Source organism: Aulostomus chinensis, chromosome 2 (genome assembly GCF_037954235.1).
Source record: "Aulostomus chinensis isolate RoL2024-O1b breed Wild chromosome 2, RoL_Achi_v1.0, whole genome shotgun sequence".
NCBI lineage: Eukaryota > Metazoa > Chordata > Actinopteri > Syngnathiformes > Aulostomidae > Aulostomus > Aulostomus chinensis.
In genome coordinates, this window is record NC_141321.1 from 4,787,551 (window position 1) to 4,807,562 (window position 20,012).

At 45.5% G+C, this 20,012-nt stretch overlaps 2 protein-coding genes and 1 pseudogene across 12 annotated transcripts in view; 1 reads left to right on the forward strand and 2 right to left on the reverse strand.

The window, feature by feature from the left end:
• ppfia1 (PTPRF interacting protein alpha 1) overlaps positions 1 to 7,474 on the reverse strand; it is a 48,841-nt gene extending 41,367 nt beyond the window's left edge. For 6 of the 9 annotated variants that reach the window (XM_086223407.1, XM_086223383.1, XM_086223399.1 and 3 more), the window contains exons 1-2: positions 6,234 to 7,474; positions 4,058 to 4,327 (exon numbers count right to left, since the gene is read on the reverse strand). In XM_086223407.1, coding sequence (XP_086079533.1) covers positions 4,058 to 4,327 — 270 coding nt within the window. In that variant the 5' untranslated portion in view covers positions 6,234 to 7,474. The remainder of the gene's footprint in view (positions 1 to 4,057; positions 4,328 to 6,233) is intronic. The other 3 variants (XM_086223453.1, XM_086223435.1, XM_086223444.1) reach the window with 2 other exon arrangements.
• Positions 7,475 to 8,765: 1,291 nt separating this feature from the next.
• On the reverse strand, positions 8,766 to 10,781 carry LOC147268845 (uncharacterized; annotated as a pseudogene).
• A 557-nt stretch (positions 10,782 to 11,338) lies between these two features.
• LOC147268846 (uncharacterized) lies at positions 11,339 to 14,824 on the forward strand. 3 transcript variants are annotated; one of them, XR_015119157.1, is made up of 3 exons: positions 11,339 to 11,708; positions 11,795 to 12,067; positions 12,729 to 13,344. XR_015119157.1 is itself a non-coding variant. In XM_086223479.1 (3 exons), the coding sequence occupies exons 1-3, from the start codon at positions 11,693 to 11,695 to the stop codon at positions 14,651 to 14,653; spliced, it is 447 nt and encodes a 148-aa protein (XP_086079605.1). In that variant the 5' UTR covers positions 11,339 to 11,692; the 3' UTR covers positions 14,654 to 14,824. The 3 variants fall into 3 exon arrangements, 2 of the variants coding, with proteins under 2 accessions (XP_086079605.1, XP_086079614.1); XM_086223479.1 differs by lacking the exon at positions 12,729 to 13,344 and adding an exon at positions 14,496 to 14,824; XM_086223488.1 differs by lacking the exon at positions 12,729 to 13,344 and adding an exon at positions 14,496 to 14,824 and having other exon boundaries at positions 11,828 to 12,067.
• The last annotated feature ends 5,188 nt before the right edge of the window (positions 14,825 to 20,012 follow it).

Sequence of the window (20,012 nt, forward strand, 5' to 3'; positions counted from 1 at the left end):
GGAGACACTTTTTACACTTTTCACCTTACAATGGAAACCAATGGGGCACCTCTCTGCTCTCATGGTACATACTCTCAAACACTCGCTTCTCACATGTAAACTAAATGTCCCACAGCCTCAAAATACACACCACTGTATTCCTGACAAAAATCCCTACAAAAATATGGTATCATGTTCCACTTTTGCCCAACATATGCAGAGCTTTTTGATTTTGACACACAAAAAAAGGTCACAATCCTCCTCTCTCTCCACTCTGACACAGACAGCAGAGAGCAGTGGGGAGGGGTTCTTAAAGGGCCAGCTCTCAACTCTGCTCTCACTCTAGCACAGATCAAAGACAGAGCAGTGGGGGAGGGGTTCTTAAAGGGCCAGCTCTCAGCTCTGCTCTCACTCTAGCACAGATCAGAGACAGAGCAGTGGGGAGGGGTTCTTAAAGGGCCAGCTCTCAGCTCTGCTCTCACTCTAACACAGATCAAAGACAGAGCAGTGGGGAGGGGTTCTTAAAGGGCCAGCTCTCAGCTCTGCTCTCACTCTAGCACAGATCAAAGACAGAGCAGTGGGGAGGGGTTCTTAAAGGGCCAGCTCTCAGCTCTGCTCTCACTCTAGCACAGATCAGAGACAGAGCAGTGGGGAGGGGTTCTTAAAGGGCCAGCTCTCAGCTCTGCTCTCACTCTAGCACAGATCAAAGACAGAGCAGTGGGGGAGGGGTTCTTAAAGGGCCAGTTCTCAGCTCTGCTCTCACTCTAGCACAGATCAAAGACAGAGCAGTGGGGGAGGGGTTCTTAAAGGGCCAGCTCTCAGCTCTGCTCTCCACTCTAGCACAGATCAAAGACAGAGCAGTGGGGGAGGGGTTCTTAAAGGGCCAGCTCTCAGCTCTGCTCTCACTCTAGCACAGATCAAAGACAGAGCAGTGGGGGAGGGGTTCTTAAAGGGCCAGCTCTCAGCTCTGCTCTCCACTCTAGCACAGATCAGAGACAGAGCAGTGGGGGAGGGGTTCTTAAAGGGCCAGCTCTCAGCTCTGCTCTCACTCTAGCACAGATCAAAGACAGAGCAGTGGGGAGGGGTTCTTAAAGGGCCAGCTCTCAGCTCTGCTCTCACTCTAGCACAGATCAAAGACAGAGCAGTGGGGAGGGGTTCTTAAAGGGCCAGCTCTCAGCTCTGCTCTCACTCTAGCACAGATCAAAGACAGAGCAGTGGGGGAGGGGTTCTTAAAGGGCCAGCTCTCAGCTCTGCTCTCACTCCAGCACAGATCAAAGACAGAGCAGTGGGGGAGGGGTTCTTAAAGGGCCAGCTCTCAGCTCTGCTCTCACTCTAGCACAGATCAAAGACAGAGCAGTGGGGGAGGGGTTCTTAAAGGGCCAGCTCTCAGCTCTGCTCTCACTCCAGCACAGATCAGAGACAGAGCAGTGGGGGAGGGGTTCTTAAAGGGCCAGCTCTCAGCTCTGCTCTCACTCTAGCACAGATCAAAGACAGAGCAGTGGGGGAGGGGTTCTTAAAGGGCCAGCTCTCAGCTCTGCTCTCACTCTCTGATCAGACTCAGGCTTCTATCTCCTAAACTACAAGGCCCAGGGATTTGACCAAGACACCGTTGGATTCAGGCTGGTATCATGGATGCGGCAGCAGGCCGCAGGCCGCGCAGGGGCTCAGGCCCTAACAACGCTGCTTGCAGCTTTAATTTCTTCCTGTTCTTTTAACAGTCCTCAATGGTCTCGATCCATCACTCTGGCTCTATGAAGGTTGCACGAGTCAGGCAGCAGCCACTGGCAGAGTCGAGAGGATGATGTTGAATACAGGTGCCGCAAGAAAGTAAGGCTTCTGTAGTTTCGCCGTCCACGTTTTTATGAAATTATTCAAAAAGGGCAAAAAGTAATGTCAAGATACTCATAATTAATGACTTTTCAAATAACAGCCATTTCAAAGTTTACTTTGACTTTTTTTTTTAACTGTCCTGGGATTGTCCCAGACAAAATATACTCGTGTCCCAGCAGGATTTTCATGGTCCCGGGACATCGACAATTTCGAGCCCTGATTAAAACGATCACATAGCTTAGCAGATTACCAGCCCTCTTATGCATCATTAAAAGCTGGGAACGTGATCCCTTAGTTTTGAATAAAAGACCACAGGAGGTAGAAACCTGAGTCATTTCTATAATAGAGACCAGCAGATGGACAGAGCTACAATATCAATGTCCTTCACGTGATGCAAACCGTACACATCCAAGCCCAGCTATGACCACCTTCTTACTACACAGGAAGTAAGACCAGAATATAGAAATGATCCAACAGGTAGTTACAACCAAGCAAGCAGCTCAACCAGTTTCTATTTACTTATTTTGAACCAGCGTGATCGTCCACCCAGCAACACTCACATGAAAAATTGCTCACTGCTACAAAATTAGTCATCCATTGATTGGAATTCACGACAACATTATTTTTGCTAGGCTTCTTATACGTGCTGTTTTGCTTTGCAAGCACATTTTGACATTTTTCCATCGAGATCAGAGGTCATTTTCTTGTATGCATGTCAAAGTCGATGGAACTGAATCATCTGGCCGGCCCTCGACAGACTGCATTGCATTCAGAGTGTGGGGCGACTTACACACACTACCTTCTGAACAGATTCAACAGAACACAGAAAGTGGAGGTGTGGGCCAATATTTTGGGAGTGAAGAATACTGGTGTCTGCTTGTAGTTCAAACAGTACTGATTACGTTTCAGGGGGCTTTGTTTCCACCATGACAGCATGAATAAAACCCAGTCACAGATCCTTCAATAACAACTCTTTTCTCCTGTTTCAGGTGGCTATCTAGCCTGTAACCCATCAAATACACACAGAAAAGAAAATTTTGGTCTGCATATCTGAAGCTGGGGCTGCACAACTCATCAAAATTAGTCACTCACTGCAATATGGCCTACGGAAACTTTCGAATCACAGGGAGGCAAAATGTTTGCTCAAGGTGCCTTGTGGGTAAAAATGTATTTTCAAATTACATATTGTGGTGATTCAGAGATGTCCTGCCTCACTATAATCTACTGAAGACTCAAGAAACATCTTTGATGACAAAAATTACACTCTTATCATTTTAATAATGAAAAAGGGATTCATGACATAAAAACAATCATCTCTCTAATAGTGCAGATCATATCACAATCGCAGTATCAATCAATTTCATTGCAATTACCTTGTGTCCATCATCCTGCAGTCCAAGGTTAAGAGAAACTGCAGGACTGGAACCTAGATTTCACTATGCAGGGGCCAACCAATGTGCCGACATCCTGAATTCAAACTTCGAAGGGGACCTCAAGCGCTTTGTGCCAGTGTTGGGTGATGTCATGGCAGTAGCACGGCAGCTATCGGTGAACTGAGCACGGATCCACGAGCATCTCAGCAAGATGAGAGACTCTCTGAGTCACAAGAGGATCCGATGGAAAAGACCTGCTACTAGTGAGCGCTTCAGCCAGGCTTCTTCCACATCCATGGTGTTGCTGCTGGCGCACGGCGCAGCAGTTTCCTTTTCACAGGAAGGCAAAAAAGCCTGCTCACATTTTCAGCTTGTGAAACTTATCCTCCAACTCCGTTTCCACAACAATACTTGCTGCACTTCAGCAATGCAGAAACTAAGTTTGCTGGCTCCATGCAAACATTTTGGTCATGAATTGAACCGTATTTCCCAGAGACCACAGCATTTGACAAACTTTACAACAGCCACATGTACTATGTAAAGTCAACTTTTTTGATGTATTATAAACTACTTCAAGTTTCTCCTGAGTTAATAAATGTATTTAAAGTATATACAGGTTTATGTGTACGTCATCTACATTTATGCCAATGAAAAGCTGTTATCCAAAATTGAAATTTATACCCTGGTTTGTCAGTTTCTTTTTTTTTAAAGGACCACAATGCAACAGCGCGATGCAGTAACATACTACGATGCAAGTCTTGACAATGAGTAAGACTTGACTGGTATTTTAGAGTTGTGGTGGTGTTTAGTACAGTGCACTGACAGATTCTTTCTGTAATCAAACAATATGACTGAAACTTATCTCTCTCGCTTACCTGTGGTAAAGCGGTGTTAAGTTGTCGCTGGAGTGAATCCCTTTCGTGGCTAACTTCGTGCAGTTTACCCTGAGTCAAGCCCAGATTCTCCTGAGTCTCTCTCAAAGTCTCAAGAAGACGATCCCTCTCCTCCAGCATGGACACCATCAGCGACTCAAAATGACCCTCGGAGTCCGACTGCAGCGGGGAGCCAGACCCTCGATGGCCACTGCCACCTCCCCCAGTGGGCCCTTCAGCCTCACTGATGGTGGGCATCACCTCGCACATCATCTAAGACCATGGATTGTAGAGGACAGAGTCGGGCAGAAGGGAAATCCAAGGAAAGAAACAGTTGGGGGGGGGGGGGGGTAAGAGAATTGTGGAGGGAAAAGAAGAAGAACAGTGGTAAGGTGAATCATTTCAGCACACATCCACATGACCAAAATCTCATATTCCGATGTAGTAATTTCATATTCCAGTAATCCCTTGTGATGGCTCGTAGTAGATGGATAGCAGTATAATTTGCTGTAGTACTTTAATGGTCAGTGTCTTTTCATACAAGCTCTGGTTGACTGTGACACCAACATCAGCCCAATACTGGTGTGAGGAGCTGGATAAGGTGTCAAAGATAATGGGGTCAACCTGAGGGCAGGTCTATCTTTTACCCAGTCATTTGTTGCCTGTGAATCACCAAGTTTAGAACTTTCGATTTGTGTTTTTCATTTCATGCGGTTTTACTGGAAAAAAAGTGAGTAAAGAGGAAAGGCTGAAAGCAAACACATTTACTACCTGATCCCAATGCTCAGCAGACACCAAAGCAATTGCAGCAGTATACCGTCCATGCACCAAGGAAAACAGGGACTGAGAGAATCAGCTGAACCTTCTTACCAATCCCTGCAAATGTTTAACCCCTACTGGAAAACCCTTACCCAGTGTTCATAGTCATGCACTGGTCCTCTTCAGGGGAAAGACAGAGAGCCTTAAGTCGATCACGGGCAACTAAGCAAAAGCTGTTATCAGAAGCTGGCTGGATAATTTTGCAGCAGCTGGGAAGGAAGGTTTGGAGTATTAGAGTCTCCATACCAAGGAGTGTAGGCCCTGTAGACTGCTAGACAAAAACAAAACAAAAAAAATGTAGGAATCATGTGAACTGGATTTAGCAGACCTACAAGGAAGAACAAACTACAAATTGGAACAAGTAGGGGAGGAACTTGGTGGCAGGCAAAGAAATGCCTTTGTCCAATTCTCTGCATCGCCTTAGATGCCAAAAGCTATTTGCTTTCAGAAACCAGTGTTCGGTTCAGTGAACCAACTCTGAAATGTATCTTCCAATGACTGTGCTCAAGCGCTGGGCGATGCTTGATCCATGCAAATGAACCTGACCGAAGTCAAGCTGCCATGCCGAATTAACTGTGCCTGAATACAAAATTTAAGATGACACATAAAACCACACATTCGGATGGGCAAACTTAACCTAAATATGCATTTTCAAACTACAAAACCAATGCACTGTATTGAGGTCACGCCAGTCTGGTTGTTTAAGAGGGGGAGGGGTCAATCAGCATCCAGGAGTGACAGATGGTGACCACATTTAACTTAGCATGGACATCCCATACATCAAAAAGTTAAGTGGCATGATAACTCTTGAGCTTCTCCACATGTAGGAAGATTCTTTGAGCACTGCAGCGTACAGAGAGGGAGAGAGGAGACTGGAGGATATCCAGGAAGCACGTATTTAAAGGGCTTTACCTGCAGGGGCGTGTAAAAGGAAATTTGTCAAAGCATCATATCACGTCAATAAATATGTCTGCATGGATGCTTTGTGTCTCTGGACCGTTGACTGACATGAGGTTGTGGCAAGTTGATACACTATTGGCAGCAAGGTATCAGCCACCGCCTTCCACCTGGATCATTCCTTCATTTTAAAATATTTACCAACTCTTGCCAATCAACTTCTTCAACCTGTTTGTATTTCTCGTGTAATGTCTTACGTCGTGGTGTAGCAGTTATTATTAATTTGTTCTACTGTGGCATTTGCGATAAATACACATGAAATAAAGATGTCACGTTGAAGTCGTGTTTTGGGACATGAGTACAGGGTTAACAGTGGAACCACGCAGCCACACTGGCATCAAAATAAGACGGGTCACCTCCAATACAAGCGTTTCACCAAAGCCCCAGTTAGTTTTCAACTCACCTTTAAAGACAGATGTTATTCCAGATATGTATGTAACTTAATCCACAATATTCCCTGCAGTCAGGTAAACAAAATCCAGGTTCTCCAATTATCAGTATCAACGTTATCGAGCTTCACAAATATCCACAGTCATTTGGAGATGATAAAATCCATTCCGATGCTGGGATGTATTAAGGCTTTGACAAGGGTCTTCACCTTAGAGAAAGGGGATAACTTCCTAAAGGCCTCGAAGCGAAACCCAGAGCAGGGAGCTGTGCTCGAAGTTTGGCCGGCTAGCTTAGCGTTAGCAAGCTAGCATTAAGTAAGCTGGTGTTTCGATGATTGCATATCTAGATTTCGAAGTTAAGTGTTTAACTTTACTTTTGAAAACACGGCGAAATCCACAGAAACAAAGTTCATCACGCCGACAATAACGATTCATAAGATGTAGACATTTGTTGGTACAGTTAGGTGACGTGGAAACAGCTAGAGGCTCGCTAGCACGAGCTAATATAAAACAGAATTCTTTGGCTTTAAGTCAGTTTAAAGTCGCCAGCTAGCCAACGTTAGCTACTAGCCAGCTAGACAGCTAACGCCTGCTACTTTCATACTCACTTAGCAATGTTAGCGTCAGAAATTTATTCTAAAAAATTGGCTGCATCTCGTATAAAAAGGTTAACCATCATAAAATCTCTCGCAGCTACGTGTCTCACATAGTCGAAAATAGTAATCGTGGTCTTATATCACGCAACAGGGCTCCACCGCTCCGCCGAAGCTACTAATCTTCCGAATAATTGTGCTCAAGCTAACGTTAGCTTCCCGTTTATTCCTTGGAGTCGCGTCACCACATCACGACTCGGAAACTTCCAGCCAACAGTGAATGTTAGTGAATTTTTCGTCCGTTTAGGAAATCCAATCGGCAGTTAAAAACTTTTATTCCACGACTTTCCATCTGAGTTGCCGGTGCTTTTTCTTCTGTATTTCCACCAGAAGGTCCGTCCGTGCGGTCCTTCCCTGTCGCCACTGCCTGCCAGCTCCGGCAGTCGGGACAGCCAATGGTGGGCTCCGAGTCGCTAGCACGTCTCTTTAGCTTAGCCGGTTGTCCACGGGAAGAGAGGCTATCCAGGCTGGCAACGGGAAGAAGGGAAGAGCTGCAGGACTCCCGCTTAGGCCCGTCACGCAGGTAGCATTCCTCTCGGCTAATTTACAGCCTGGGAGCTTTTAAGACGTCCATCGCTGCCGGACCCTGAGGAATGTCTGTTGCTTCAGTCGTGTTTGCTGCTACTTGGCTGTTTATCGATTATTGACGGATTAATAATTTCGGTATTTATTACCATTCTTTGCAATATGAATATATAACATGAACATATGTTGCATGTTTTATTGTGATAGTACCAGCCTAGAATACAAAATGTTCTCTTATTACCAATAAAAATGACAAACTATTCCTTAAACACCGGCTACTTCAAACAGTTTTTGTACTTTTTCTTGCCTCAAAATTGATGGAAACTATTGTGAGAACTAAGTGATATAGTGTGTGTGTGTGGGGGGGGGGACTTCTTCAGTACAAGTTTTACAGAGGCTGACCTACACTCAGCTGTCAGATAAAATTGCTGATAAAACAAGTTTTTGTGACTCACAACAGAGTAGTTACGCCATCTTGTGGTGCATTAACGCAATGCAGCATTTTTAACGCACGACCAAAAGGCTCGTGAGATTCTCCGACGGGATGGACTCGTTCAAATGAGGACTTCCACAGTGAAATAACAGGTTTTGAAGAGTACAACTACCCAGCTGAGAAGCAGCGTGGGCCGCTTCGATCAACAAGACATACATGTTTGCATCTGCTCAGAAGAAATGGACAAAGGAGCGCTGGGTGCTTCCCCCCTTGGTGAAGACATTCCATGTCAGGGCATATTCAGTACACTTCAATACACATCCTGTGGTGAGAAAAAATAAAAAAAGCCTTAATTATACCTTAGCTAACCAGATGAAAGCAGGAACAAACAGCAACATGTATCAGCTAACAAGAGCAGGGTCAAAGGGAGGTGACAGACTGGATGTGTCATCCACACTCATCTGCTGCGCTGCTGAGCCTGTCACATTTTTATTCTTTCTATTCCTGTGTTGCATCTTGCTGGCATGAAATGAGATCAGGTTAAACTAATCTTATTCACATTATGTGGTGCATAATATATGTTTCTATTCTCATCTTGACTTTATGAAAAGTTATCAGTGCAAATCAGGTGTTTTTAAGTCCCAATGTAATGGCACATGCAATCTGTCACTTCCCTATCACACTGGTGACATTTGGAATGCCACTGGAATGGAATATGTGATGTCACTGGCCACCCCAGAGACACAGGGTCCTTCGTCCATTCATTCCAGTCAATGTAACTGCACTGGCTCAGTGCTGTTTACCTGGCTCAAGCCCCGCCCTCCGTACTTGATTCTCTCACCCCAACTTTTAGTCCCTCCAACAAACACAGAGGTTCTTAGACACAGATGGTCTCAGTGCTAGTATCCTCACCATGGGGCTACTTCATAGCAGAGGAGCTCAGGGATTCACTTGGTCTGATGACATGTCTCTCTGGGAAAAGCAAAGCACACTGTCAGGAAGGGGAGCACTAATTCATCTTTTTTTATTCTCAGAAAAAAATGACATTTTATATGATAATCTTTGATTGATTGATTCAGACATGTAAGGAATGCAACCAATCAATCAATCTTAATTTATACAGCGCCAAGTCCCAACAAAAGCCATGTCAAGGCACTTCCCACAAAGAGCAGGTCCAGAGACAGCACTGGTATCCTGCACATGCTTGTCTTTGTCTTCCAGTGTAGGCAGAGATTGATATTTGACAGCTGACGTCTTGGCTCTGTAGACGACCACCGCACTGATCATCCCGAGAGCTGCCAGGAGACATCCAGCAATGAAGACCAGGCTCAGATGAAGAGAGACGCAGTCTGAATGAAGCGAGCAGGGCCGAGGTTTCTCATACTCTCTCTCCTTAGGTGCAGTGGACCCTGGGAAACAAAGTGGCTTGCACTCTGAGTGACAGCCTCTCTCTTCCAGTGATGGTGGTGATGGTTGCCACCCGACGGCGTGGTGCTGATGCATCCCTGCGAGCACCGTGTGTTGGGGTTCGCCTCTTTACACGTCAAGAACAAGGAACAACTGATGCACACCTGAATAAAACAGGAAAAGCCGTCATCGCGTCCGCCGAGAGCCCGTTGTCTCCCCAAGTGAACTGTAAACACAAGGCGACAAATCAGTGTGTGGTCATTTATGAAAAGTGTCAGATTAAAAAGTAAATTCTTGATCACAGTAATTTGTTTTAAAACTGTTTTAAATTCTGGGAAATATTTACTTGATTTCTCGTTAGGGTTTAAATGAAAATATTGAAGTATTTAAGATGTCAAGGATGAAGCTGGGCCCTGCAGCCAGATAGCTTAGCTTAGCATAAGGTCAGCTAAGCTCCAGGAACAAAAATGTCCTCTTTTTATTTTATCACGTTTGTTCAAACTGCGCAACAAAGAACATCGAACCATCGAAACTCTGAGATGCTCGGAAGAAAATTCTTTGGACAAACTTTTTTTTTTTTAATGGTTGTCAACTTAAAAACTTGTGTTCATTATTATGGTAATTAATTAAAATACATAAAATCACTTTGAAATAATATGGTAAAACTAGTTGGAGCAACCCAATTCCATGAGGTGCCAACTGAAACCCCTTCCTCCAGGACAGCAATGACTAAGTTAAGGGTAAATAGAAGGATCTTTGCCTGGAGAGGAATGACTAATTCTTAACTTTATAGTTTGTTGGTTCGACATAATTTCAACATAAGTGATCAGATGTATAAAGACTAATGGAAACGGTCGCGTCTTTTTTTTGTTGAGTCTAAACCTTTCTTTTTAGAGTGAAGGTATGTGGAATGGAAGGGAGACAGCAATAGTTTTCTACGAGGAAAGACACTCAGGTGGAAGACAGACTGACTTCTCTCAGGACAGAAGGTCCAAATCTGCAGGCAACCATTACAGAGTGTGTGTGTGTGTGTGTGTGTGTGTGTGTGTGTGTGTGTGTGTGTGTGCGTGTGCGTGTGCGTGTGTGTGTGTGTGTGCGTGTGCGTGTGTGTTCTCGTGCTTACCCGTTGCCAGTGATGGAGTATGATGGCCAGTAGTTGGAGATGTCATGTGGTGCAGCGCTGCAGGACTCCACAGACAACTGGGTGTTGCTGAGAGAGGAGGAGGACTCAGTCTCCATGTCAGTCCTGCTCCCTGTGTCTCACTCCAGAGGGTGTAAGTGGTCACTGGTCACAGTTCGGAATTGGCTGTTTGGGTAGAACTCAAACTGGTAGGTGAAAGTGCCAAAGCCTGCCTCCCACACTGTGACCTTCTTCCTGTGTTCCGTGAAACCCCGGGTCACATTTCCCCCTTGGGGATCCTGGCAGTAGAAGTCCAGTGGCAGCAGGTGTTTCCTGGTGATCAGGTCTGTGTGGTGATTTCTTTCTTAAAAATGAGGTTGCCTTCATCTTCCTGAAATTGAGAAAAAAGGTCATCTTTATTCATTTTTTTTCCAGACAAAACAGCACAAGTAATTACAGCACAGGGAATGAAACAAACAAATGCCCCAACGCCACCTGAAGCCGTGGTCAGTTGAGCAGGATGACCGCCGTGGTGTGTGAGTGTCTCCGGGGTTTGCAGGCAGTGTTGCTGGAATCCGTGAGCCTGAAGTCATCGTCAGAGTGTCTCGGGAGTGAAGCTCGCTCCGCTGATGTGGTCACGGTTGACTCACCTTGACGAGCTGAGACCTGTTAGGGTCACGATGAACTACTGTATGTGCTACACACGCAGCATTCGTTTGTCTGAGGAAACAGAAGCTTTTTTTTACGTCTGGTAGAAGTACTGATGCTGTCAGAAAATATGAACGGTCAGCAGTAGTAATATACAGGCACCTTTGCGCGTGCATGTGAAGCGTTGGAGCGCTGCCGCCAACGGAGCGGTGTGATAAAATCACTTTTAAAACGCCTTCTCATGAGGGGTGTTGTATTTTGAGCTACTCACCCTGACAGAACTAAATTATTTAATATACAAACGGTGGTTTTAATTGACCCTGCTGTAACAAAATGAGGGTTTCTATGATGCTTTTATTCTTTACTTTATGTGGTGACCACGTCATTAAACAAATAAACATCTGCTTCAGTAAAACTTTTAGACGATGACCTGCAGAAAAAAGGTGCGTTCATGCATGTTGAGACATGTCCTCTCTCGAGCCTCAAACAGACCATGTGGTCGTGTTTGGTGGTACAAGTCACACGTCTGGCCTTTCGTTTTAGGGGGGAAAGGTGAGAGGAACCCAACGCCTTTATTTACTTGTAGATATCACAGCTTTCTGACTGAAAGATACAACAAGACCTCAGAGGACCGTACGACTCTCTATTTCTTTTCACCAGGAGAAAAAGCTTCATTTTTTTTGGAAAATGGCTGATTGCAACGGTAAGCAATTTCTTTGATCATGTATTGTTGTCTTTAACTTATACAGTGATAAATTACTGGTATGATTTTAAACATTTTTTGTTAAGGAAAAGTCATCATTCCTGATCCGCACAGTGTAGGAGCCGCTGACTCTCAAGACCCTCTGCCTGAGACCTGTGACCAATCTGAAAGGATTTCTGAACACAGCATGGCAGAAGACTCGTGTGAGTATACAGCCCACGGTGCTGGCCTGCCATGTGGACGCTCACGGTTCACCTGTCCATTGAAGTGCTGCACCTACTGGGGACATAACCCAAGCATCGAAGACTGGTCCTCAACAGTTGACACCGGTGAGACTCCCCACGACCTGCAGAAAAAAGGTATTTCCAGACATGCTCTGACATGTCTGTATGCACGCACAACTTCAAAAACCTTTTGCATTTCAATATGTGGAGTGAAATTATGGAACAGACTAGCGGAGGAGCTCAGACAATGTCCATCCATGAGCATATTCAAACAGCGGTACAAACAGATGGTATTTACAAGGTACAGGGAAGAAGAGGGGTATGACAAACACTAAGGGTTTCATATTTGTTGTTTGGTTTGGTTTGGTTTGGTTTATTTTTCTGTTGTTGTTTTGTTTTGGGGTTTTTGGGGTTTTTTGCATTTTATTTATCTATTTTGACACAAGCAGTTATGGGGTTGGTTGTTTGTGATGCATATTTGTTTGCATATTAAAAAAGGAAAAGGAAAAAAACGGGAAAAAATAAATAAAGAAGAGAGACAACTGGAGAAATGGGAAAAAGCAGAGAGGGAAGAGAGAAGAAAAAAAAATCAGGATACACAGGAAGTATGATAACCTATAGTACAAGGTACTAAGTGGAGAAGGGGTGGGGATTTATAAGCTAAAGCTTCATCCTACTCCTTTTCAAACATACAAAGGTTTTAATCAATTAGTGCTTCAAGTGTAATGTATTGTATTGTTCACATGTTTGAAATAAAGTATTCATTCATTCATTCATTCATACTTTCTACAACGAGCGAGTGTATTCAGCGATGGAGACTAGGCAGCTGGAATCTCCACCAGAGGGTGCTTCGGATACACAACGCGAACAGCTTTGAGGGTCCACTAGTAGGTTCAGTGGAAGGTGAAGGTCTGAATCCAGCCAGGCTGCAGTTCATTGAGGAACCCGTGGATTTCTACAATTCATCACTTAGCATCACCTCCTGGACCACCATGCCCCAGTCAAGACAAGAACTGTCACCTTCACATGCCCAGTTCCCTGGTACTCTAGTGAGCTGCGGCTACTGAAGAGAGGGCGCATCCTTGAACAGCGTTTCAAGGACTCAGGACTTGCTGTTCACAAACTACCCTACCGGGAACATCAAAGGGCCTACAGCAAGTCCCTCAGTGACACACTGTCTCGGTTCTATTCCCACATCATCAACAATAGCTCTGGTAACTCCAATCAACTTTTCTCAACTATTAATCATCTCCTCAAACCTCAGAGTCCCCTTACTATGACAACATGCAGGAGCGGTGCAGCAGCTTCATCTATTTCTTCAAAACTAAAGTAGGAAACATCTGCTCCCTTCTGTCCAGCCCCTCTGCCCCCTCTGCATCTCCAGTCACATCTGCTGACCCCCAGTCCCAAGCTACTCAGCCCTTCTGTCATTTCAGGGACATCACACAGCGTGAGGTTGAAGACATTGTGAGGAAGATGAAGCCATCTACCTGTGCCCTGGACCCCTTTCCTTCAGCCCTGATAAAAAGTCACTCCTCTGCAATAAGTCCCACGATCACCAAATCATCAACCATTCCCTCCCTCCATCAACCTCCCCCCTGAAAACTGCTGCATAAAGCCACTACTCAAAAAGCCCAGTCTTGACCCCAAAAATCCTGCCAACTACCACCCCATTTCCAAACTCCCTTTCCTTTCTAAGATGTTGGAAAAGGTAGTTCATGCCCAACTCCACAACCACTTCAAGTCCAACAGTCTGTATGAGAAGTTCCAGTCTGGTTTTCGCTCGGGCCACAGTACTGAAACTGCCCTGGTCAGGGTCACCAATGACCTACCAATGACAGCTGATGCCGGCTCTCCATCACTGCTCATCCTTCTTGACCTCAATGTGCCATTTGACATCGTGGACCACTGCATCCTTCTACACCACCTAGCCACCATCGGACTCTCTGACTCTACTCTGGCCTGGTTCACATCCTCTCTCACAGGCAGAATGGAGTATGTGTGTCATAGTTCCAGTGGTGCCTCCTCATTTCCTTGTTGTTTCCTCTTTTTTCCCCTCCCCTTTCATGTCTTGTGTGTCTTGTTTGTCCTCTCTGTCTGGGAGTGGCCATCCTCCTAATCACCAGCTGCCAACCTGACTCACCTGCAACCCATCCACTATTCAACTCAAGCAGTATATCTACTCCTGGCTCTTCATCCAGTCTTCACCAGGTCATTGTCTCAGCTACAGTGGTAGTTACGTTCAGGCCTCCTTTATCTATTATCCTTGTGGGCGGCATGGCTCAGGGGTAGAGTGGCTGTCCAGCAGTTTGATCCCTGACCCCGGTGACCATGTCCAAGTGTCCTTGAGCAAGATACTGAACCCATAATTGCTCCTGATGAGTAGGTTGGTGCCTTGCATGGCAGCTCCACCATCAGTGTGTGAGTGTGAATGTGTGAATGAGACGACACTGTAAAGAGCTTGGAGTGCTGCTAAGGTAGCAAAGCGCTCTATAAAATTGAGTCCATTTACCATCTACGAGTTATTTCCCTATTTGTTCTAACCTGCTTGTTTTGTGCTCAGGACCATCGCCACCACCACCTGCCAGTAATCTGCCTGCCTGCTGGTCCACCTGTTCTCCAGCCAGCCCACCTCGCTTGCCCTCAGCCATCTCATCATCCTCTGCTTCAGCTCTGCCACGACTTCCTCGTTGGCCATTCCAAGCCCCCGTCAACGCTTGAATAAAACTATTCAATTTGACATCTCCAGTCTGCCTTTTGGTCTCTTCAGTCGCAGCCTAACAATGTGTCCCTGGGAGGTGCTAAATCAGACATGCATTCTGTAACCTGTGGTGTCCCCCAACAATCAGTCCTTGGCCCCTCGCTCTTCACTTTGTATATGCTCCCCCTTTGTCTTGTCATCAGCCAGCATGGAATATCTTTCCATTGCTACGCTGATGACACCCAACTCTACATCAGAACCAATCCAACCCCCTCTGTAACCTGATCCACACTTTCCACCTGCCTAGAGGAGATAAGGCATGGAAGATGGCTAACTTCCTGCAACTCAACAGCTCAAAAACAGAGGTTTCCTCATAGACACCCCACACCAGACCTGGTCATCACTATCACCGGCATCACATTTGAGGTCCACATCAAGCACCACTGCAAGACTTCCTTCTTTCACCTCAGGAACATCGCAAAAGTCTGCCCTACACTCACTCTCTCCTATGCCAAAAAGCTTGTCCATCCATGCCTTTGTCTCCTCCAGGCTGGACTACTGCAATGTACTCCGCATCAGGATCCCCAGCAAGAACATCCAGCAGTTGCAGCGTATTCAGAACGGTACTGCCAGGATCCTGATGAGGGTGCAAAAATGCAACCACATTACACCCATCCTCAAGTCCCTCCACTGTCTTCCTGTTCAGCACAGGATTGAATTCAAAATTTCCCTGCTGACCCACCAGTGCCTGCATGGTACTGCCCCCCATACCTCAAAGAACTCCTCATCCCCCAATCCTCCTCATGCCATCTACGCTCTGGACAGGCCAACCTCTTCCAGCCTCGGAGGACAAGGGTCCAAACTAAGGGCAACCACACCTTCTGTACAGCTGCTCCCAGTCTGCTCTCCTTGACCACCTTAGGGCACCCCAGACTGTGGATTCTTTTAAAAAAGGTTTAAAACCTATCTTTTTAGAAAAGCATGTGCCTAGACCACAAATTAGTGTTGTTGCTTGTTTGTTTTGTTTTGATTACAGGATGGGGATCAATCAAAGGCTGAGACATTGTCTCAAATTGTGGGATGTGGGACAAGATTACAGTGCTGTGAAGCTCTGATCAACTAGCTAAACTATACAATCAATACAAACAATAAAAATAATGATAACATGGGATAGGCTCCAGCCCCCCTGCAACCCAGAAAACTGGCTTAGCAGTTGATGATAAATAGATGGACGATGGAATTCATGCAGAGAATTCAGCTGAAAGTGCTCAGTAATCTTGTTTACGAGTATGTCAATCTCATTGCGTGTCAGTGAGGACCTCACCTTTGCTAAGGAAACAGGTGCCATGTATTTGCAAGGTGTTTCTAAACTGATAAAACAGCCAGATTATTGCATAGGTGTGTCTTGGACTTGTGACAAAAGAGGGAATGTGCAGTTTGATCTCAAAACAAAAAGCTTCAGATATCACAAGTTTTGAAGGAGCGTCCACACGGGCATGGAAAACAATCCTGATCTGAAATGATAGATGAAAACATCAAACACTCAATCACCCCACACAATGTGGTAAAATTCTGTTTAAGGTTCCAGGATTGCAGAGGTTGTTTTCTCAAGTGTTCTTATTGAGATAAACATACAAAGAAATAAATGCTCTTTGTTCCTCCGAGAGAAGACGCTATCAGTAAGAAGGTGCTGCCAAATGAAAGGTTCCAGGAAATGTGAATTTTGATTTCTGGGATGTAAGTAGGATCTCATTCACCCACACACACACACACACATATACCACCACACACTGATGGTGAAGGCTGCCATGCAAGGCACCAACCAACTGATCAGGAGCAATTATGGTTTCAGTATTGTGGTTGAGGACACTTCAACATGGTAACCAGGGGAAGTGAGGATCAAACCAGCAGCCCTTCGGTTGCTAGACCACTCTACCTCCGAGCCACGGCACCCAGATGTGGCCATGTTAGCATCAATTGAAAAGAAACTGGCCTCTTGTACTGGAAGAGAAAGGCAAACTTCAAAGTGTCTTCTTTGACTAATCTCAGATTAATCAAAGAAGACACTTTGAAGGTTGCCTTCATTTTAGATGGATGATGGAATTCATGCAGAGAATTCAGCTCAAAGCGCTCTGTAATCTCATTTACAAGTATGTCAATCTCATTGCGTATCAGAGGACCTCGCCTTTGCTGAGAAAACAGGTGCCACGTATTTGCGAGGTGTTTCTAGACTGATTAAACAGCCAGATTATTGCACATATGCATATACACTAATCATCAGGAGCAATTATGGGTTCAGTATCTTAGTCGAGGACACTTTCGACAAGGTCACGAGGGGAAGTGAGGATCAAACCAGCACCAGGACCACCGTTGGTCACCCTAATCTGTAATAATCTCTTTTGGTCACTGCCCCATAAACTACTGGGGACTGGGAAGTCCCCACACCAAACTTCTCCTAAATCTCCTTCTCATATTTCATCAAACTCTGCTGAAGTTAAAAGCCTAACATGGATTATAGAAAACAAATCTCAGAGGTCTGAATGCCTCAACGACTATACACTCACACCCCCCATTGAATTCGTCAGTCGTCTAGGTTGCTTCCTAAATACCTGTTTTTCCAATAATATCAAACATCATGTCACGTACGGGGTTTGTGGGATGATGATTGAGACCCAAGTGCAGACAGTAGGGATGGTGCAAAAGAGGTTTATTAGGGAGGCCGGAGGCTTGAGACGAGGCTTGACCTGAGGCCGGAGGCTTGACCTGAGGCCGGAGGCTTGACCTGAGGCCGGAGGCTTGACCTGAGGCCGGAGGCTAGAGACGGGGAGAGCTGGAGGCTTGACCTGAGGCCGGAGGCTAGAGACGGGGAGAGCTGGAGGCTTGACCTGAGGCAGGAGGCTAGAGACGGGGAGAGCTGGAGGCTAGAGGCTGGTGACGGATGACGGGAGACTGGAAACTTGAGACGACCTGACAACTTGAGGCAACTTGGCGACTGGACAACTTGAGGCGACCTGACAACTTGAGGCGACCTGACAACTTGAGGCGACTTGACAACTTGAGGCGACTTGACAACTTGAGGCGACAACTGCAAATGACGACAAATGATGACACCAAAAAACGACAAATGAAGACAATGACCCAACCAGGAACTAAGGAGACACACAGGTTAAATACAAGAGGGGAAACAAGACACAGGTGGTGCAATCACCCAGGTGAGACACATGAGGTAATGACAGGAGGGAGGTCAGGAAGACAGGACATGACTACAAAATAAAACAGGAAACACGAGACAGGGATCGTGACACATCAGCTGGCATTAAGAGTGACATCATGGTTCGTTTGAGAAGTTCAGTAACATTAATGGCATGAGAGGAAGAACAGAGCAACAAACAGAATGTTAAGAAGAGAGAACAGCCATGAGAAGAGCTCAACGTTCTTTATGTATGCTGTGTTTGTTTTAAGTCTCCGTTAATGATTTGTCATTGTTTTGTGTGTTATCTTCTCACTAGACAACTACGCATGACAGCAGGGTCATTATTTACCTTGATTTGGTTCGTTTGTAAAACTGAATCCGTTGTGATGTGATGTTTTTATGGATGTAACTACAGATGTCTGAGCAGTACATCATTGATGTGTGAGGACTGGTAAGGAGGACAAGTTACTAGCAGGTCCTTCTATAAATGAAGATTGAAAAAAAAAGATTTTTGTAGCTCTGTAGCTAAGTTTTAAGGTCAGCTAAAGCTGCACTATTGAAATGTTCTATATATGTTTTTGGAAGCTGTTCATGATATATCTTTGTTGTATCAGTGTCATGGAATTCTTCGTGGGACAGGCTACGTTGTGGCACGACATAGAAATAAAAATAATTAACTCATTCATTCACGGCCTCATCACTTTGCGTCACAAAAATAACAAATGGCTTTTCTGCTTTGGCAGTGCTTGGAGACAATAGCCACCAACGGTCCTTCTCTCAGTATCTCAGTGTTTCCCATTGCTGTAACAGCAGTCGACGCTCGTATGATACGTTCTGCTGCACTTTTACTGCTCAACTTTGAGATGGAGAGCTTGTGGATAAGTGAGCATATGGTAGAACACAGAATTATACTGGACGATGAGTCTAAATGGTCAGTAGGGATGCCAGCTTCACGACATGCAGGACCCCAGAACCCTGAGAGCTGGAAATCATCTTAATATTTTTTTAATCTTCTTTTTATTTCCGTGGGATTACTGAAATTGACTGAAGATATGCATTGATCGCATCATAACATCTTGAGTGAGTAATGCACTTTTCTTATACACAGTAGACCAATCAAGGAAAAAACAAAAAAAGAAAGGACCCCCCCTACTAAACCTCCAGGGGCCTCATTACTTTCAAGCACAGCAACGGCAAACTTGGTTTATAAAAGGCAAACTTGAAGGAAAATATTAATTAATTAATAATATTCTAGAGATGACACTGACAGTCAGGTTGTGAACTGATGAGACTGCATAATTAACTTCATAAAATGAATTTCAAGTAATAGCATATGTATCCAAAAGCGTTGTGCATATTCATTTGTAGTTCATTGTATTTTGTCACCATCTTCCTCCTCTGCTTATCTCTGCAATCTCCTGCTCTATCCTACCCTTACTGGTGAAGGGTTAGGGCTGTGTCTTACTAGGATCCCATGATACTTAAACTCCTCCACCTGAGGCAGGACCTCCCCTCCAACCTGGAGTGGGCAGGCCACCATTTTCTGGCTAAGGACCATCATCGCCTCTCACCTGGAGCAACTCCAGCAAAGGAGAGTCCAACCCCTCTCAAGCACTTGGGTTTCGGACCCAGAGCTATGTGTCAAGGTGCAGGCCGACTATATCTAGCCAATAACGCTCAACCTCTTTCACCAGCTCCGGCTCCTACCCCGCCAGAGAGGTAATGTTCCATGTCCCAAAAACCATCTTCCATGCCTGGGGATCAGAGCAGGTCCAGTACCTCACTCCTTCAATGAATTTACACCAACAATTCTCCATCAGCAGCACATCCTGCAACAGCGGCAATGAAGACCTTCCTTTTAACGGGCAGGAATGTCGAGCAGATCCAGGATCAGTGGGGACGGCCTTCTGCTTTGACCGGTTGGGGGGAAAGAGAGCAGGAGAGCGGGGCAGAGACAAAGACAGATCATGGAGGAAGACAGATATGCAGAAGGAAAGAGAGGGACAGCGATAAAGAGAGAGAGAAAGGAGGAGAGACCGATGGACAGACGGGGACGTGAGCAGGTGGAGCTACGGGTGGCAGCTGGAGCCTCTTCAGGTCTGGAGCCTCCTCCAGAAGCACCGGGGATCTGGGATGAGGGGAGAAGAAGAGGAGTCAGTAACACGTCTGAGGACAGGAGGAGGAGA

Coding starts and splice junctions, on each gene's coding strand:
- LOC147268846 (XM_086223479.1), top strand. Junction 12,068..14,495: donor CCACGACCTGCAGAAAAAAG/GTATTTCCAGAC, acceptor TTTTGTGCTCAG/GACCATCGCCACCACCACCT.